Source organism: Rana temporaria, chromosome 12 (assembly GCF_905171775.1).
Source record: "Rana temporaria chromosome 12, aRanTem1.1, whole genome shotgun sequence".
Classification (NCBI taxonomy): Eukaryota; Metazoa; Chordata; class Amphibia; order Anura; family Ranidae; genus Rana; species Rana temporaria.
Genome location: NC_053500.1, coordinates 16,832,000 through 16,847,451, shown reverse-complemented (window position 1 = coordinate 16,847,451; position 15,452 = coordinate 16,832,000). Strand labels below are relative to the sequence as shown.

At 46.7% G+C, this 15,452-nt stretch overlaps 1 protein-coding gene across 1 annotated transcript in view; it reads left to right on the top strand.

Moving 5' to 3' along the window:
- The first annotated feature begins 4,006 nt into the window (after positions 1-4,006).
- COL20A1 (collagen type XX alpha 1 chain) overlaps positions 4,007-15,452 on the top strand; it is a 142,950-nt gene continuing 131,504 nt past the window's right edge. Inside the window, exons 1-2 of the mRNA XM_040331623.1 lie at positions 4,007-4,098; positions 9,779-9,864. Of these exons, the coding sequence (XP_040187557.1) occupies positions 9,789-9,864 (76 nt within the window). The 5' untranslated portion in view covers positions 4,007-4,098; positions 9,779-9,788. The remainder of the gene's footprint in view (positions 4,099-9,778; positions 9,865-15,452) is intronic.

Genomic DNA, 15,452 nt, shown 5'->3' with positions numbered 1-15,452 from the left:
GTCTTTTTTTTTTTTTTTTTTTTTTCTGCCGTGTGGATTTAAAGCAGGGATCCTCAAACTACGACCCTCCAGATGTTGTAGAACTACACATCCCATGAGGCATTGTAACACATTGACATTCACAGACATGACTAGGCATGATGGGAATTGTAGTTCCTGAACAACTGGAGGGCCGTAGTTTGAAGACCCATGATTTAAAGGGTAACTCCACTCTGTTAAATATCACTTGAACCAAAGAGATGGGAAATATTTACCTGCTAAGGGTGGGGCTTTTGGGTTTGGCCACACCCTTGTTACGTTATTTGGCTGTAAAGGATAACGAGGGTCATTTTTTAGTGCCACTGCCCCACCCACTTTTTGCAGTTTTGAATTCCTACAGAAGCTCGCAGCTATGGCGAGGTCTCCTCCCACCCATCAGCTTGCAGAGCAGCCACACCAACCACAGGACTGAACTTTCAACCTACAGTGGACAAAATAAATATTTGATCCCCTACAGATTTTCTAAGTTTTTCCCACTTACACAGAAAGGAAGGGTCTATAATTTGTATCATAGGTGTATTTTATATGATAGAGACAGAATATCAACCAAAAATCCCCCAAAAAAGCACAGAATACAAATGTTATAAATTGAGTTGCAGTTCAGTGAGTAAAATAAGTACAATATAACCTTGGTTTACGAGCATTTTGAAAGACGAGCAGCTTTTTACAGCTTTTAACTTTTTAATTCTGAATCTGTTTGTGAGTGTTGTCTCGCAAAACAAGCAGAATTCAAGCTAATGGGGTGTGCAGTACCGCATTTGGCCTGAAGTGTGGGGGCGCCGCAGCCGAGCAGAGCCGATCGGAAATGCTCTGTTCCCGAGGTCAGCTGAGCTGTCTTCGGGCCTTTCCGAGTGTGTCCAAAGCTCCCTGGTGCCCCCCCCCCCACCTCTGGCCACATGCGGTATTGCATGCCATTGAAGTCAATGCGGAACCAATTATTTTTATTTTCATTGACTTCTATGGGGAAACTCACTTTGATATGCGAGTGCTTTGGATTACGAGAATTCTCCTGGAAGGGATTATCTCCGTAATCCAAGGTTCCACTGTATTTGATCCCCAAGCAAAACATGACTTAGTACTTGGAGAAACCCTTGTTGGGAAGCACAGAGGTCAGACGTTTCTTGTAGTTGGTGATCAGGTTTGCACACATCTCAGGAGGGATTTTGGTTCACTCTTCTTTACAGATCTTCTCTAAATCCTTAAGGTTTCTTGGCTGTCACTTGGCAAATCGAAGTTTCAGCTCCCTCCATAAATTTTCTATAGGATTAAGGTCTGGAGACTGGCTAGGCCACTCCGTGACCTTAATATGCTTCTTATTGAGCCACTCCTTTTGTTGCAGTATGTTTTGGGTCATTGTCATGCTGGAAAACCCATCTTCTGGCTGAGGGAAGAAGGTTCTCATCCAAGATTTTGCAATACACGGCCCCGTCCATTGGCCCCTCAAGGCGGAAAAGTCCACCACCTACCGTTAGCAGAGAAACAGCCCCAAAGCAGGGTTCGACGAAATCCGGACGCCAGGTCGCAATTGCGACTAGAATTAGCAACCTGGCGCCTGGGGAAGGAATCGTAGTCCTGCAGAAGGCCGCAAAGCCGCAGCCTTAATTACCAGCTGGCGCGGCCCGACGCGATCGCGAGGTGGGGGCGCACAGAGACATAGGATACCACATTCTGTGTCTGTGTGCCCCCACCTGAAAAATAAAAAAGGGGAAATAAAATCAGTTTCAACAAAATAATTCATAACCATCTCCTTCTCTTCATATCTATCTATAATCCTACTTTTTTTTTTTTTTTTTTTTTTTTACGGATTGGACACTCCACACATTCACAAAAAACAGCAAATAATAAAAAAAAACTCAAAATGATATAAAGTAAACTACCATAAGAACCCCCAAAACCTCTAAGTAAAAAATGTTTTTGCCAGATTAACTCCATTAATATCTAATATTTTTTTTCAACAGAAAAGAAAAACTATAAACAAAATGATACAATACACAAATAACGACATAAATATAAAAAATACTAAATACAAGAAACTACCCAAAATACACACAACCTAAATGTAAAAAAACAAAAATCAAATCAAATCAGTTTCAACAAAATAATTTGTAACTATCTCTTTCTCTTAGTATCCATTTATAATCTACTTTTTTTTTTTATTATTATTTAACAAATTGGGGAAAAACGGCAGAAAAAGTAAAAATAAAAAAGTAAACTACCGTAAGAACCCCTGAAACCCCTAAGTAAAAAATGTTTTTGCCAAATTAACTCCATTAATATCTAATATTTTTTTTCAACAGAAAAGAAAAAAAAAACTATAAACAAAATGATACAATACACAAATAACAATATAAAAAATACTAATTACAAGAAACTACCCAAAATACACACAACCTAAATGTAAAAAAAACAAAAATCAAATCAGTTTCAACAAAATAATTTGTAACCATCTCTTTCTCTTCGTATCCATTTATAATCTACTCTTTTTTTTATTTATTTTTTATTATTTAACAAATTGGGGAAAAACGTCAGAAAAAGTAAAAAATAAATAAAAAGACACTGCACACAAATTCACATAAAACAGCAAATAATAAAAAAAGACTCAAAATGATATAAACCCCTAAATATTTTTTTGCCAAAATAACTCCATTAATATCTAATATTTAAAAAACCTATAAACAAAATGATACAATACACAAATAACAACTTATATATAAAATACTAAATACAAGAAACTACCCAAAATACACACAACCTAAATGTAAAAAACAAGAAAAAGGCAAGTCAAATCAGTTTCACAAAAATTAAAATTAAATTTGACATTTATTTCAAGGGGAAAAAAAACAGGAAAAGCTAAATACTTGTATATAAAATACTAAATACAAGAAACTACCCAAAATACACACAACCTAAAAAAAAAAGAAAAAAGAAAAAGGGAAGTCAAATCATCAGTGTCCCAAAAATTAACTTGCAACTATCTTTCTCTTAGTATCTATCTATAGTTGACATTTATTTCAAGGGGAAAAAAAAAAACAGGAAAAGCTAAAATAAAAAGTAAAAAAGATATAGTACATGAAGAATCAAATACACACATACACAAAAAAAACAGCAAATAATAATAAAAAAAAATCACTAAATGACATAAACTAAACAACCTTAAACCCCCCACTAAAAAAAAAATTCAAATCTAATCAGTTTCACAGTAAAAAAACACTATAGGATTTGTCTATCTCATTATAGTTGTACTTTATGTAGCATAAATACAAATAAAGGGTGGGGGATGGGGTGTAGTATCATTAGAAATCTGACTGATGTGACTTTCGAAAAACAAAAAAACGTTAAATTTACAGACGTCACATGACATCGGAACACAAGAGGGTGAATGTCACTGAACGATGCATGGACGATCCTCGGAAAGGCGAATGAGGGTTGTTTATCCTAAATCTGCGCTTTGTATCTTCTGGATGATAGAATTACCTTCTTTGTGTTTGTAGATTTTTATCACTGAAAAAGACACAACAAAGTCTACAAGGCGTACGGACTCTTCCATGTTAAATTGTATCGTCTTTGTAAAATTAATTGTATTTTTTTATTTTATATTAATATTTTATTCTACGGACTCTTCTATATTAAATTGTATCGTCTTTTTGTAAAATGAATTGTATCTTTTTTTTTTATATTAATATTTTGTTTTTCGGACTCTTCTATGTTAAATTGTATCGTCTTTTTAAAATTAATTGTATCCTTTTTTTTTATATTAATATTTTGTTCTACAGACTCTTCTATATTAAATTGTATCGTCTTTGTAAAATGTAATTGTATCTTTTTTTTTTTTTATATATATATATATATATATTGTATATTATATTATTTCAGTGTTCTATACGTTGTGGGTGGAAGTCATCCAGAGTTGTCTGGGTGTGTATAGGACAATATGATGAGCTGTGGGGTTTGGCAGTGGGAGGAGTCCGGATAAAACTCTAACGTGTCTTCTCTCCTCTACAGACACAGCAAGGACCCTCATCAGATCCTGAAGTGATAGGAGAGCCAGGATCCGACTCGGTGAGCCCTCTGTTTATACTTCTCATAGAGACTTTACCTCTTCCTATACTCTCCCCATAGACCTGTATATACTTCATCCAGCTGACTCCCCATAGACCTGTATATACTCCATCCCAATGACTCCCCATAGACCTGTATATACTCCATCCCACTGACTCCCCATAGACCTGCATATACTCCATCCCACTGACTCCCCATAGACCTGCATATACTCCATCCCACTGACCCCCCATAGACCTGTATATACTCCATCCCACTGACCCCCCATAGACCTGTATATACTCCATCCCACTGACTCCCCATAGACCTGCATATACTCCATCCCACTGACCCCCCATAGACCTGTATATACTCCATCCCACTGACCCCCCATAGACCTGTATATACTCCATCCCGCTGACTCCCCATAGACCTGTATATACTCCATCCCACTGACCCCCCATAGACCTGTATATACTTCATCCCACTGACCCCCCATAGACCTGTATATACTCCATCCCGCTGACTCCCCATAGACCTGTATATACTCCATCCCACTGACCCCCCATAGACCTGTATATACTTCATCCCACTGACCCCCCATAGACCTGTATATACTCCATCCCACTGACCCCCCATAGACCTGTATATACTCCATCCCACTGACTCCCCATAGACCTGTATATACTCCATCCCACTGACCCCCCATAGACCTGTATATACTTCATCCCACTGACTCCCCATAGACCTGTATATACTCCATCCCACTGACCCCCCCATAGACCTATATATACTTCATCCCACTGACTCCCCATAGACCTGTATATACTCCATCCCACTGACTCCCCAAAGACCTGTATATACTCCATCCCACTGACCCCCCATAGACCTGTATATACTCCATCCCACTGACCCCCCATAGACCTGTATATACTCCATCCCACTGACTCCCCATAGACCTGTATATACTCCATCCCACTGACCCCCCATAGACCTGTATATACTTCATCCCACTGACTCCCCATAGACCTGTATATACTTCATCCCACTGACCCCCCATAGACCTGTATATACTCCATCCCACTGACTCCCCATAGACCTGTATATACTTCATCCCACTGACTCCCCATAGACCTGTATATACTCCATCCCACTGACCCCCCATAGACCTGTATATACTTCATCCCACTGACTCCCCATAGACCTATATATACTTCATCCCGCTGACCCCCCATAGACCTGTATATACTTCATCCCACCGACCCCCCATAGACCTGTATATACTCCATCCCACTGACTCCCCATAGACCTGTATATACTCCATCCCACTGACCCCCCATAGACCTGTATATACTTCATCCCACTGACTCCCCATAGACCTGTATATACTTCATCCCACTGACCCCCCATAGACCTGTATATACTCCATCCCACTGACTCCCCATAGACCTGTATATACTTCATCCCACTGACCCCCCATAGACCTGTATATACTCCATCCCACTGACCCCCCATAGACCTGTATATACTTCATCCCACTGACTCCCCATAGACCTATATATACTTCATCCCGCTGACCCCCCATAGACCTGTATATACTCCATCCCACTGACCCCCCATAGACCTATATATACTTCATCCCACTGACCCCCCATAGACCTATATATACTCCATCCCACTGACCCCCCATAGACCTGTATATACTCCATCCACTGACCCCCATAGACCTGTATATACTTCATCCACTGACCCCCCATAGACCTGTATATACTCCATCCCACTGACTCCCCATAGACCTGTATATACTGCATCCCACTGACTCCCCATAGACCTGTATATACTCCATCCCACTGACTCCCCCCATAGATGTGGCACTGGCAGGGTGACACCATTAGGAGACAGGACTGGGGCGTTGTCACACTACAACAGGAAGTGCCTAAATTGGGACCGTAGGTGTGCACAGGCTGTTGCATTAGTGTGTACCCCAAGCTTTAAACATACATGTGTATGTGTCTACATCAGGGGTCTCAAACTGTTGGCCCTCCAGCTGTTGCGAAAAGTCACAACAGCTGGAGGGCTGCCAGTTTGAGACCCCTGGTCTACATATATATGGCCTTGGCACATCTTCCTGCTGCCACACAGAGCGATAATGCTAATGCACACTAGGTGATTAGGGTGTGCCCTGGCACACCTGGCACACCCTGTGCACATGCCTATGGCAGGGACCTTAACCGTCGGAAGCCTCTCGGAAACCTGTCAATCAAGAAGGACCGCCCATTCCCGAAGCCCATACCCGGAAGCGACGGAGAGGATGCGTCTCGTAAACGGGTAAGTACTGCACATATTTTAAAATAAATTGCCGATTCCCCTAGTAATAACGAGCAGGAAGCGAAGGGGGAAAAGTGCCCTCTAAGGGTGAACCCCCGCTTTAATGGCAGGATTTTTTTAATGAAAGCTGCAGATATAAAAACAGTGGGCTGGATTCAAGAAGCAATTGCGCCTGTGTAACCATAGTTACACAGGCGCAATTGCTTACTTGCCCCGGCGTAACGAATGCTCCTGATTCAGGAACCTCGTTACGCCGACTGCAGCCTAAGATATGCGTGGCATAAGGCTCTTATGCCCGCATATCTTAGGCTGCATTCTTGCGATGGCCGCTAGGTGGCGTTCCCGTGGTGCTCAGCGTATAGTATGCAAATTGCATACTAACGCTGATTCACAACGTTGCGCGAGCCCTGCGTACGCAATTTACGTCGTTTCCGTACGGCGGTTTTCGCGTAAGGCTGCCCCTGCTATTAGCAGGGGCAGCCAATGTTGTGTATACCCGTCGTTCCAGCGTCGCGAAATTTGAAATTTACGTAGTTTGCGTAAGTGAATCGTAAATGGCGCTGGACGTTCACTTTGAAGCAAATGACGTCCTTGCGACATCATTTGCCGCAATGCACGTCGGGAAAGTTTCCCGACGGAGCATGCGCTCTACGCTTGGCGCGGGAACGTGCCTAATTTAAATGATTCCCGCCCCCTACGGGATCATTTAAATTGCGCGCGCTTACGCCGGGCATTTTACCAGCGCGCCCACGCAATTTACGGATCTAATGCTCCGTGAATCAAGGGCAGCGCAGTAAATTTGCAGGGGGGCAGGGCAAAAACGCTGCCCTGCGCCTCCGTAAAAAATGCGCAAATCTACTTGAATCCGGGCCAGTGACATCTGAAATGACATTAACAACTCCCACGCTTCCATACTTTGTAGCGCTGACCTGCAAAACGCAGTCAGGACTTTCCCAATCTGATTAATGGATCAGAAAGCATTGAAGCAAGGTACGAGCCAGGCAAGTAGTATTTTCAGGAGTCCTGTAGTGGCAGCCCCCCCCCTATTTTCCCTGTGGTGGGACTACAAGTCCCAGCATGGGACGGATCATTGTGTTACAGCACAGCTGGAGAGCTCCGGGCAGGTTGGGATCACAAGTGCGAAATAACGCTCACAGACTACTATGGGTCACGTGATCTGTGGGCTGTGCCCCGCCCCCACACCTGCACTCTTTCACAGATGCGTTGAGATTCCAGGATAAAATTGTGATCTGTAGACACATCCATGCAGGATTTAAAGGGTCAGCGCCTTTCTCGGCATGGCAGCCATTGCTGATCCCGAAACTTCATTACTTTCTGTGTCCTGGAACAAGCATGCGGCCAGTGACGTCTAAACCTTTTATGTACATGGAAAAATTCCTTTTATGTACATGGAAAAATTCCCTCTAATCCTGTTTTGGTGACCACTGTAACATTTTCGATTTAGCAGGCCCATATCAAGGTAGTAGGGGAACCCAGGTCCAGCAGGGTGTGACTGTGGGCACTTTCAGGGGGGACCTGTTCTGTGGGTAGGGGGGTTTGGTGTACTGTTGGATAGGAGGGAGGTTGGGGGGGCCCTGTCGGGTGGGGTTGGGGGGCCATGTTAGGTAGGATGGAGGTTGGAGAGACCTGTCTGGTGGGGTAGAGTTGGGGGGCCCTGTCAGGTGGAGATGGGTTGGTGGGAAGGTTTGGGGCACTGTCAGGCAGGAGGGAGGTTGGGGAGCCCTGTAATGTAGGAGTGAGGTTGGGGGGCTCTGTCAGGTAGAAGGGAGGTTTGGGGGCCCTGTCAGGAGGGAGGTTGGGGGAGCCCTGTAATGTAGGAGTGAGGTTGGGGGGGGGCCTCTGTCAAGTAGAAGAGGGTTTGGGGGCCCTGTCAGGAGGGAGGTTGGGGGAGCTCTTTAGGTAATAGGGAGGTTAGGGGCTCTGTCAGGTGGGAAGGAGTTGGGGGGACGGGACCCGGGGGGGACCCTGTCAAGAAGGAGGGTGGTTGGAGGGGTCTCATTAAGTAGTAAGGAGGTTGGGGGGCCCTTACAAGTAGGAGGGAAGTTGGGGGCTCTGTTAGGATGAAGATTGAGGAGGCTCTGTCAGGTAGGAGGGAGGTTTGGGGGCCCTGTAAGGTAGAAGAGAGGTTGGGAGGCCTGTCAGGTAGAAGGGAGGTTGGGGGCTGTCAGGTAGGTGGGAGGTTGGGGGGGCTCTGTCAGGCAGGAGGGAGGATGGGGATGTCCTGTCAAGTAAGAGGGAAGTTAGGGAGACTGTCAGGTGGGAGGTTGGGGAGCTCTGTCAGGTAGGAAGGATGTTTGGGGGGCTCTGTCAGGTAGGGGGGGGGGGGGGTTGGGGGGCCCTGTCAGGTAGAAAGGAAGTTTGGGGGCTCTGTCAGGTAGAAAGGAAGTTTGGGGGGCTCTGTCAGGTAGAAAGGAAGTTTGGGGGGGCTCTGTCAGGTAGGAGGGGGGTTGGGGGTCCTGTCGGTTAGGAGGGAGGTTGGGGGGCTCTGTCAGGTAGAAAGGAAGTTTGGGGGGCTCTGTCAGGTAGGAGGGGGGTTGGGGGTCCTGTTAGGAGGGAGGTTGGGGGGCTCTTTCAGGTAGAAAGGAAGTTTGGGGGGCTCTGTCAGGTAGGAGGGGGGTTGGGGGTCCTGTCGGTTAGGAGGGAGGTTGGGGGGCTCTGTCAGGTAGAAAGGAAGTTTGGGGGGCTCTGTCAGGTAGGAGGGGGGTTGGGGGTCCTGTCGGTTAGGAGGGAGGTTGGGGGGCTCTGTCAGGTAGAAAGGAGATTTAGGGGGCTTTGTCAGGCAGGATGGAGGTTGGGGGGACCTGTCAGGTAGAGGAGAGGTTGGGGGGCTCTGTCAGGTAGAAATGAGATTTGGGGGGCTCTGTCAGGCAGGAGGGAGGTTGGGGGGACCTGTCAGGTAGGAGAGAGGTTGGGGGGCCTGTCAGGTAGGCGGGAGGTTGGAGGGGTCCTATCAGGTAGGAGGGTGGTTGAAGGGGCCTTCCCAGGTGAGGCAGAGTTGGGGGGACCCTGTTAGAGTCTACCTGAGATGGTCCCCCTATACCTATGGGGGCCCTGTCAGGTGGGTTGGGGGTTTGGGGCCCTTTTAGGTAGCAGTGAGGTTGGAGGACCTTCCCAGGTGGGGTAAGGTTGGGGGGGGGGGCCTTTTAGTTAGGAGGGAGTTTGAGGGGACCATGTTGGATATGGGGGGGGGGGGGCCTTGTCATACAGCCTAACTGACCTAACAGTTTAGTTTAGATTGGTAAGAGTGATGAAGGCGACAGTCATGTCATGTAAAGTAGTGGAGGTGAGGTCTCCTGTCCGTGTGACGTGGGGTGTCTGCTCCTCACCTGTCTCATTCCATGTCTTCTCACAGATCACTCACCATGCAGCTGCCGTTCCCCGCTCTGCTCCTGTGCGCTCTGATCATCATCCAGACTGTCAGCTGTCACCAGAATCCAGGTAAGACAGACGACCCCCCCCTCCCCCCAGGGCTGGAACTTCTCCATCACAATGTACACGCTCACCTCTATGGGGGGGGGGAAGAACTTCCTACAACATTTTAATTAAAGGGGAACACTGCACACAAACTTTCATTTGAATATATTCCCCTATAGCTACAAAGCATAGAAATTCTCCAAATGCCTTTACAAACCCAGATATCACCATGTAAATGTAACAGTGACATCATCACTGTGCTGTACATAGCCTGTCCAGAGAGCAGAGCTGTGGGAGGGGCACAGCAGGCTCCACCCACTACAGGAAACTACGGGGGGGGGGGGGCAACGACTGAGGGGCCTTTAAAATTTAAAATGTCGCCCTGGAGTTAACTAATTATGATACAAGCTGTGTTGTAATTTTACATTATTAAAGGGAATTTGTATTCTCAGCGAGCAAATATTGCTATTGGGTTTTAAAAGAAAATCCGGGTGTGTTTCCTGTGTGCAAAAATTTCCACAATGACATTTTTGTTATTTTCATCATTGAATTACGGTGTTTTTATGTGATTTTTACAAGTTTTATATTTTATACCATATAGATATTTGCAGATTAGCCACTAGAGGGAGCTCCCAGGGGCTCAGTGCAATTACTGTTGAGATAGCATGTCAATCCTGCCATGAGGGTCCTTATTCAGACATTTCCTGTGACAACGCTCTTCCCCCCCCCATCTCCCAATTGTTCCCCTTTTGTTGTCACCCCCCTCATCACATGGGCATGGGATTGAGACTACAAGTGGCCGTTTCACCGCACCTTCTGCTCAGCGATCGCCATCAGGAAACCTGCTCTGAGAAAGGTCATGCAGATGTAGCACCCCATGTTTTCTTAGCCTAGGCCAGGGGTAGGCAACCTCGGCCCTCCAGCTGTGGTGAAACTACAAATCCCATCATGCCTCTGCCTCTAGGAGCCTCTAGGAGCCATGCCTGTGATTGTCAGGGTCTTGCAATGCCTCATGGGACTTGTAGTTTCAAAACAGCTGGAGGGCCGAGGTTGCCTAGGCTATCACTGACCTGCCCCACCCTGTGACTGGACAGTGAAAGGAGAAGCAGAAGATGGCTGAGCTCATCTCTACATTCTCATACCTCCCAACCTTTTGAGATGGGAATGAGGGACACCTATCAGCAAAAGTATGCAGGCATAGGACACACCCCTTGCCACGCCCCCTTAAAGGAGAATTGTACAAAAAAACAAGATTGGTTAGACCCATAAGTGCCTTTTTACCACTTCTGTTTCTTTATATTGGCTTTTGAAATGTACAAATGCGGCAATTTAGAAATCAGATGAAAGGTTTAGGAATGGGAAACACTTTTTCCAAATCTGCCACTACTTTACCTTTGGGCCCCCTTGGGAAACACATATTTTTTGGGGCCCTAATAAGACTTGTAGCCTCCAAACGGTTCAGCGCCTTCATCATAGGACGCAGCCCTGTTTACAGCAATGAGGTTTGTTGACGACTTTTCTATATTTAGAGGCACTCTAGAATCTCGTGTTTACTTCCGGCGCCTTTCAAAAAGTCTCTGTGCCGCAATTGGACCCCCCCCCCTTCTCCTTCCTCCTTTTCTGTGGGCATTCTTGCGCCGGGTCTCCAGCAACAGGGAGCCGTGTGTGAAGAAGGGCCAGCAGGACCTGTGAGTGTCATGATGTGTCTGACCTCCGAGACGGGCTGAGCGCCCAGCTGTGACACCGTGTGTGCTCGTTGGTGTCTTCCCATCAATCCCTTTATTGTTATCTGAAGACATTACTGTCCTTGTTCATCCTTCGAGTGGATATCCATCTTCACAGTCAGCGGGCACGGGGCGGAAATCCTCTTGTTGAGGGATATGATTAACTCCTTGGTGCATTTCATTAAAGGCCTTGCTTTTCAAACTGATAAAAAATAAAAGTAGAGATGACCTTAAGTGAAAGCCACGTGTCAAACTGCTCATTAGATCCGGAGTCATGAGCAACGGAAGTTGTTGGTAAATCCAGGGCCGTCTTTTCGCATGGGCATGCTGAGAAGTTGCCCAGGGGCCCCACTTGCCTGGGGGGCTAAGAGAAGGGGCGCCAAAGCTGTGGCACGCCGCTCACGCGACTGCATTGGTTGCTAGAATCGCCGGCCACCCGGCCCCTAGCAACCAGTGACGTCATAGGCCGCGGCCGCCCCAGCATTCAGAGCGCGCCGCGGCCGCCCCAGCATTCAGTCATTGTCACAAATCAGGACGTTATGTGGATGGATCGTATACTTTCATGGTGTTTACATAGTTATGGCACAGTGGCAGCGTTTGATGGCACAGTCGCAGCATTTGATGGCACAGTCGCAGCATTTGATGGCACAGTCGCAGCATTTGATGGCACAGTGTTTGCAATTAATGTTTTTTTTTTTTTCGATTTTTTATTTTATTTTTTAGTTTGGTAGCGCCCCCCCCCCAATTTTTTTTTACCACCAGCCTCCACTGAGCCATACCAACCTGAATAATTAGTTGGGTGCAGGTTTTTCCTTACCTAGTAGACTAACACCCTAGTGCTGGGTTTTCTTTAGAAAGTCCAGTAGGCTTTTCAAACAGACTTGTTCCTAAAATAAATGTTTTTTTGTAAAAGAATATTTTTTTTACAAATCCAATTTAATGTAAAACATATGCGTATGCATTTGTAAACGTTCCAAAATAAATGTTATCAAAAATATATAATAAAAAAAAAAAAGCTTTTCACAACAGCCGCTGGTGGGGGGGAAAGGGTTAATTTTGTCGGAATGGAATCTGCGGCTCTTTGAGGACAATGAATTCTGTTTGGGGAGATGGACAGAGGAAAGGACAGAGACTACGCTTCAGGCCAATAATTCATAATGGGAGCTGTGACTATTCATACTTAGATGGTGGTGGGGGGAAGGGGCACGGTCCTACATGAAATGTGAATAATACATTTCTGGCTGGGACCTCAAAATAAGCCTCAAGTTGTAACATTGTCACTAGTGCCAAAGGGTGTAAAAAAAATGGCGGCCACTGTGATGTCATTGGCTTCCCTAGACTGGAATATCCATGATGTTAAAGTTGTCGCAATGATGTCATTGATCTCTCTTGAATCTTTTGATCTTTGTTCTGGCTCTTTAAGGTGGATCTAGTGCACCTGAGCCCTGTGTGGCCCTGGGCACGGAAGGAATGGAGCCACTCTAGACTGGAGTGATGCTCAGACTGTTTCCCAGCTGTGGGCCGGGGGCAGCGGAGAGATGCGGATTATCTTTTCTCTGTCTGAGGAGATTTCTGCTCTGATGGATCTGGAAGGATGAACTGAATGGACAGGAATGTCTTCTGACTCTTAATTTCTTTCTAAGCATTTTCTCCTCAACTCTCTCTCTGGAAAGTTCCTATTCCATCTCCTTTTACTTATGTTCCCCCATAAGCCTGCCGTCCTTCTCGCTCACTTTTGCTGTCTCTCCCCCATCCTCATCTCCTCCAGTCTATTTCTTCCATTCTTTGGCTGCTCCAGTCTCTCTCTTCTATATTCTGGTTTATCCATAGTCTTTATCTTTTTCACTCGGGATTCCCCAAGCTCTCTCCCTCAGCCTGATCTCTCCCTTCCCTCCACTGACCTCTTTGCCCTTATCCTGATTCTCGTAGCCTCTCTTTCCCTAACCTGGTTCTCTCCCCCAGCCAATCTTTTCCTAACCCATTTCTCTTCCCCAGCATCTCTTTCCCTAACCCAGTTCTCTCCCCCAGCCTCTCTTTGCCTAACCCAGTTCTCTCCCCCAGCCTCTATTTGCCTAACCCGGTTCTCTCCCCAGCCTCTCTTTCCCTAACCCAGTTCTCTCCCCCAGCCTCTCTTTCCCTAACCCGGTTCTCTCCCCAGCCTCTCTTTTCCTAACCCGGTTTTCTCCCCAGTCTCTCTTTCCCTAACCCGGTTCTCTCCCCCAGCCAATCTTTCCTTAACCCGGTTCTCTCCCCTAGCCAATCTTTCCCTAACTCGGTTCTCTCCCCCAGCATCTCTTTCCCTAACCCGGTTCTCTCCCCCAGCCTCTTTTCCTAACCCATTTATCTCCCCCAGCCAATCTTTCCCTAACCCGGTTCTCTCCCCCGCCTCTCTTTCCCTAACCCATTTCTCTCCCCCAGCCAATCTTTTCCTAACCCGGTTCTCTCCCCCAGCCAATCTTTCCCTAACCCAGTTCTCTCCCCCAGCCAATCTTTACCTAACCCGGTTCTCTCCCCCAGCCAATCTTTCCCTAACCTTGTTCTCCCCAAGCCTTTATTTTCCTAACTTTGACCCCCCCCCCCTTCCAGCCTTCCTCACCCTCTCTATGTTCTCCCTCATGGACTCTCTCCCTCACAATGTTCTCTCCCTGAACTCTGGCCCTCACAGATTCTCTCAATTACTATGTTCTTCTCCTGGCCTTTCTACATCACTATGGTCTCCCCTCTTTGACTGTCTCCCTCACTATGGTCTCCCCTCTTTGACTGTCTCCCTCACTATGGTCTCCCCTCTTTGACTTTCACTCTTCCATACTATGGTATCACCCCAGCCTCTCTCACTATGTTCTCTTCCTGGGACTTTCTCCTTCACTGTGTTCTTGCCCCAGTCTCTCCCTTACTATGGTCTCCCAGTTGACTGTCTCCCTCACTATGGTCTCCCCTCTGGCTCTCTCTGTCTTAGTATGGCCTCCCCCGAATTCTCTGACCCACTTTAATCTCCCTCACTATGGTCTCCCCTCTGTCTCTCTCTCTTACTATAGCCTCCCCTGAATTCTCTGACCCACTTTACTCTCTCCCCATCACTGTGGTCTTCCTCAAAACTTTCTCTCTCATTATGGTTTTTCTCTGGACTCTCTCCCCCTCTCTATGGTCTTTCCTGTCCTTCAGTCCCTCACTATGGTTTCCCCTGTACTGGCTCCCTCATTAGTCTCCCTTCAGACTCTTTTCTTTACTGAGGTCTTCCAATGTACTGTCTCCCTCATTATAGTCTCCCCTTGGACTTTAACCCTCACTATGGTCTCCCCCAGACTGTCTCCTTCACTTTGGTCTCCTGTTAAGCTCTCTCCCTTATTATGGTAACCCACCAGATTCTCTCCCTCACTATGGTCTCCTCCCAGACTGTCTTCTTCACTATGGTCTCCACTCAGAGCCCCGCCCTCACTATGTTCTACACTTGGATTCTCTCCCCCTCACGGGGGGCTCCCTCTAAATTCTCTTTCTCCATATGGCCCTTTGATTATCTCCCTCACTAGGGTCTCCCCTTGGATTATCTCCCTCACTAGGGTCTCCCCCAGGATTCTCTCCCAAATTAGAGTTTCCCCCTGGACTCTCTGCCTCAATATGGTCTCTTTCCCAGACTATTTTCTTCACAATGGTCTCCACTCAGACTCTCTCCCTCAATGGTCTCCCCTTGGATTCTCTTCCTTACTATGGTCTCCCCCTGGATTCCCTCCCCCACTAGAGTCTCCCCCTGGATTCCCTCCCCCCACTAGGGTCTCCCCCTGTATTCCCTCCCCCCACTAGGGACTCCCCCTAGATCCCCCCCCCCCACTAGGATCTCCCCCTGGATTATCCACCCCCCCACTAGGGTCCCCTTTAGATTCTCTCCCCCAC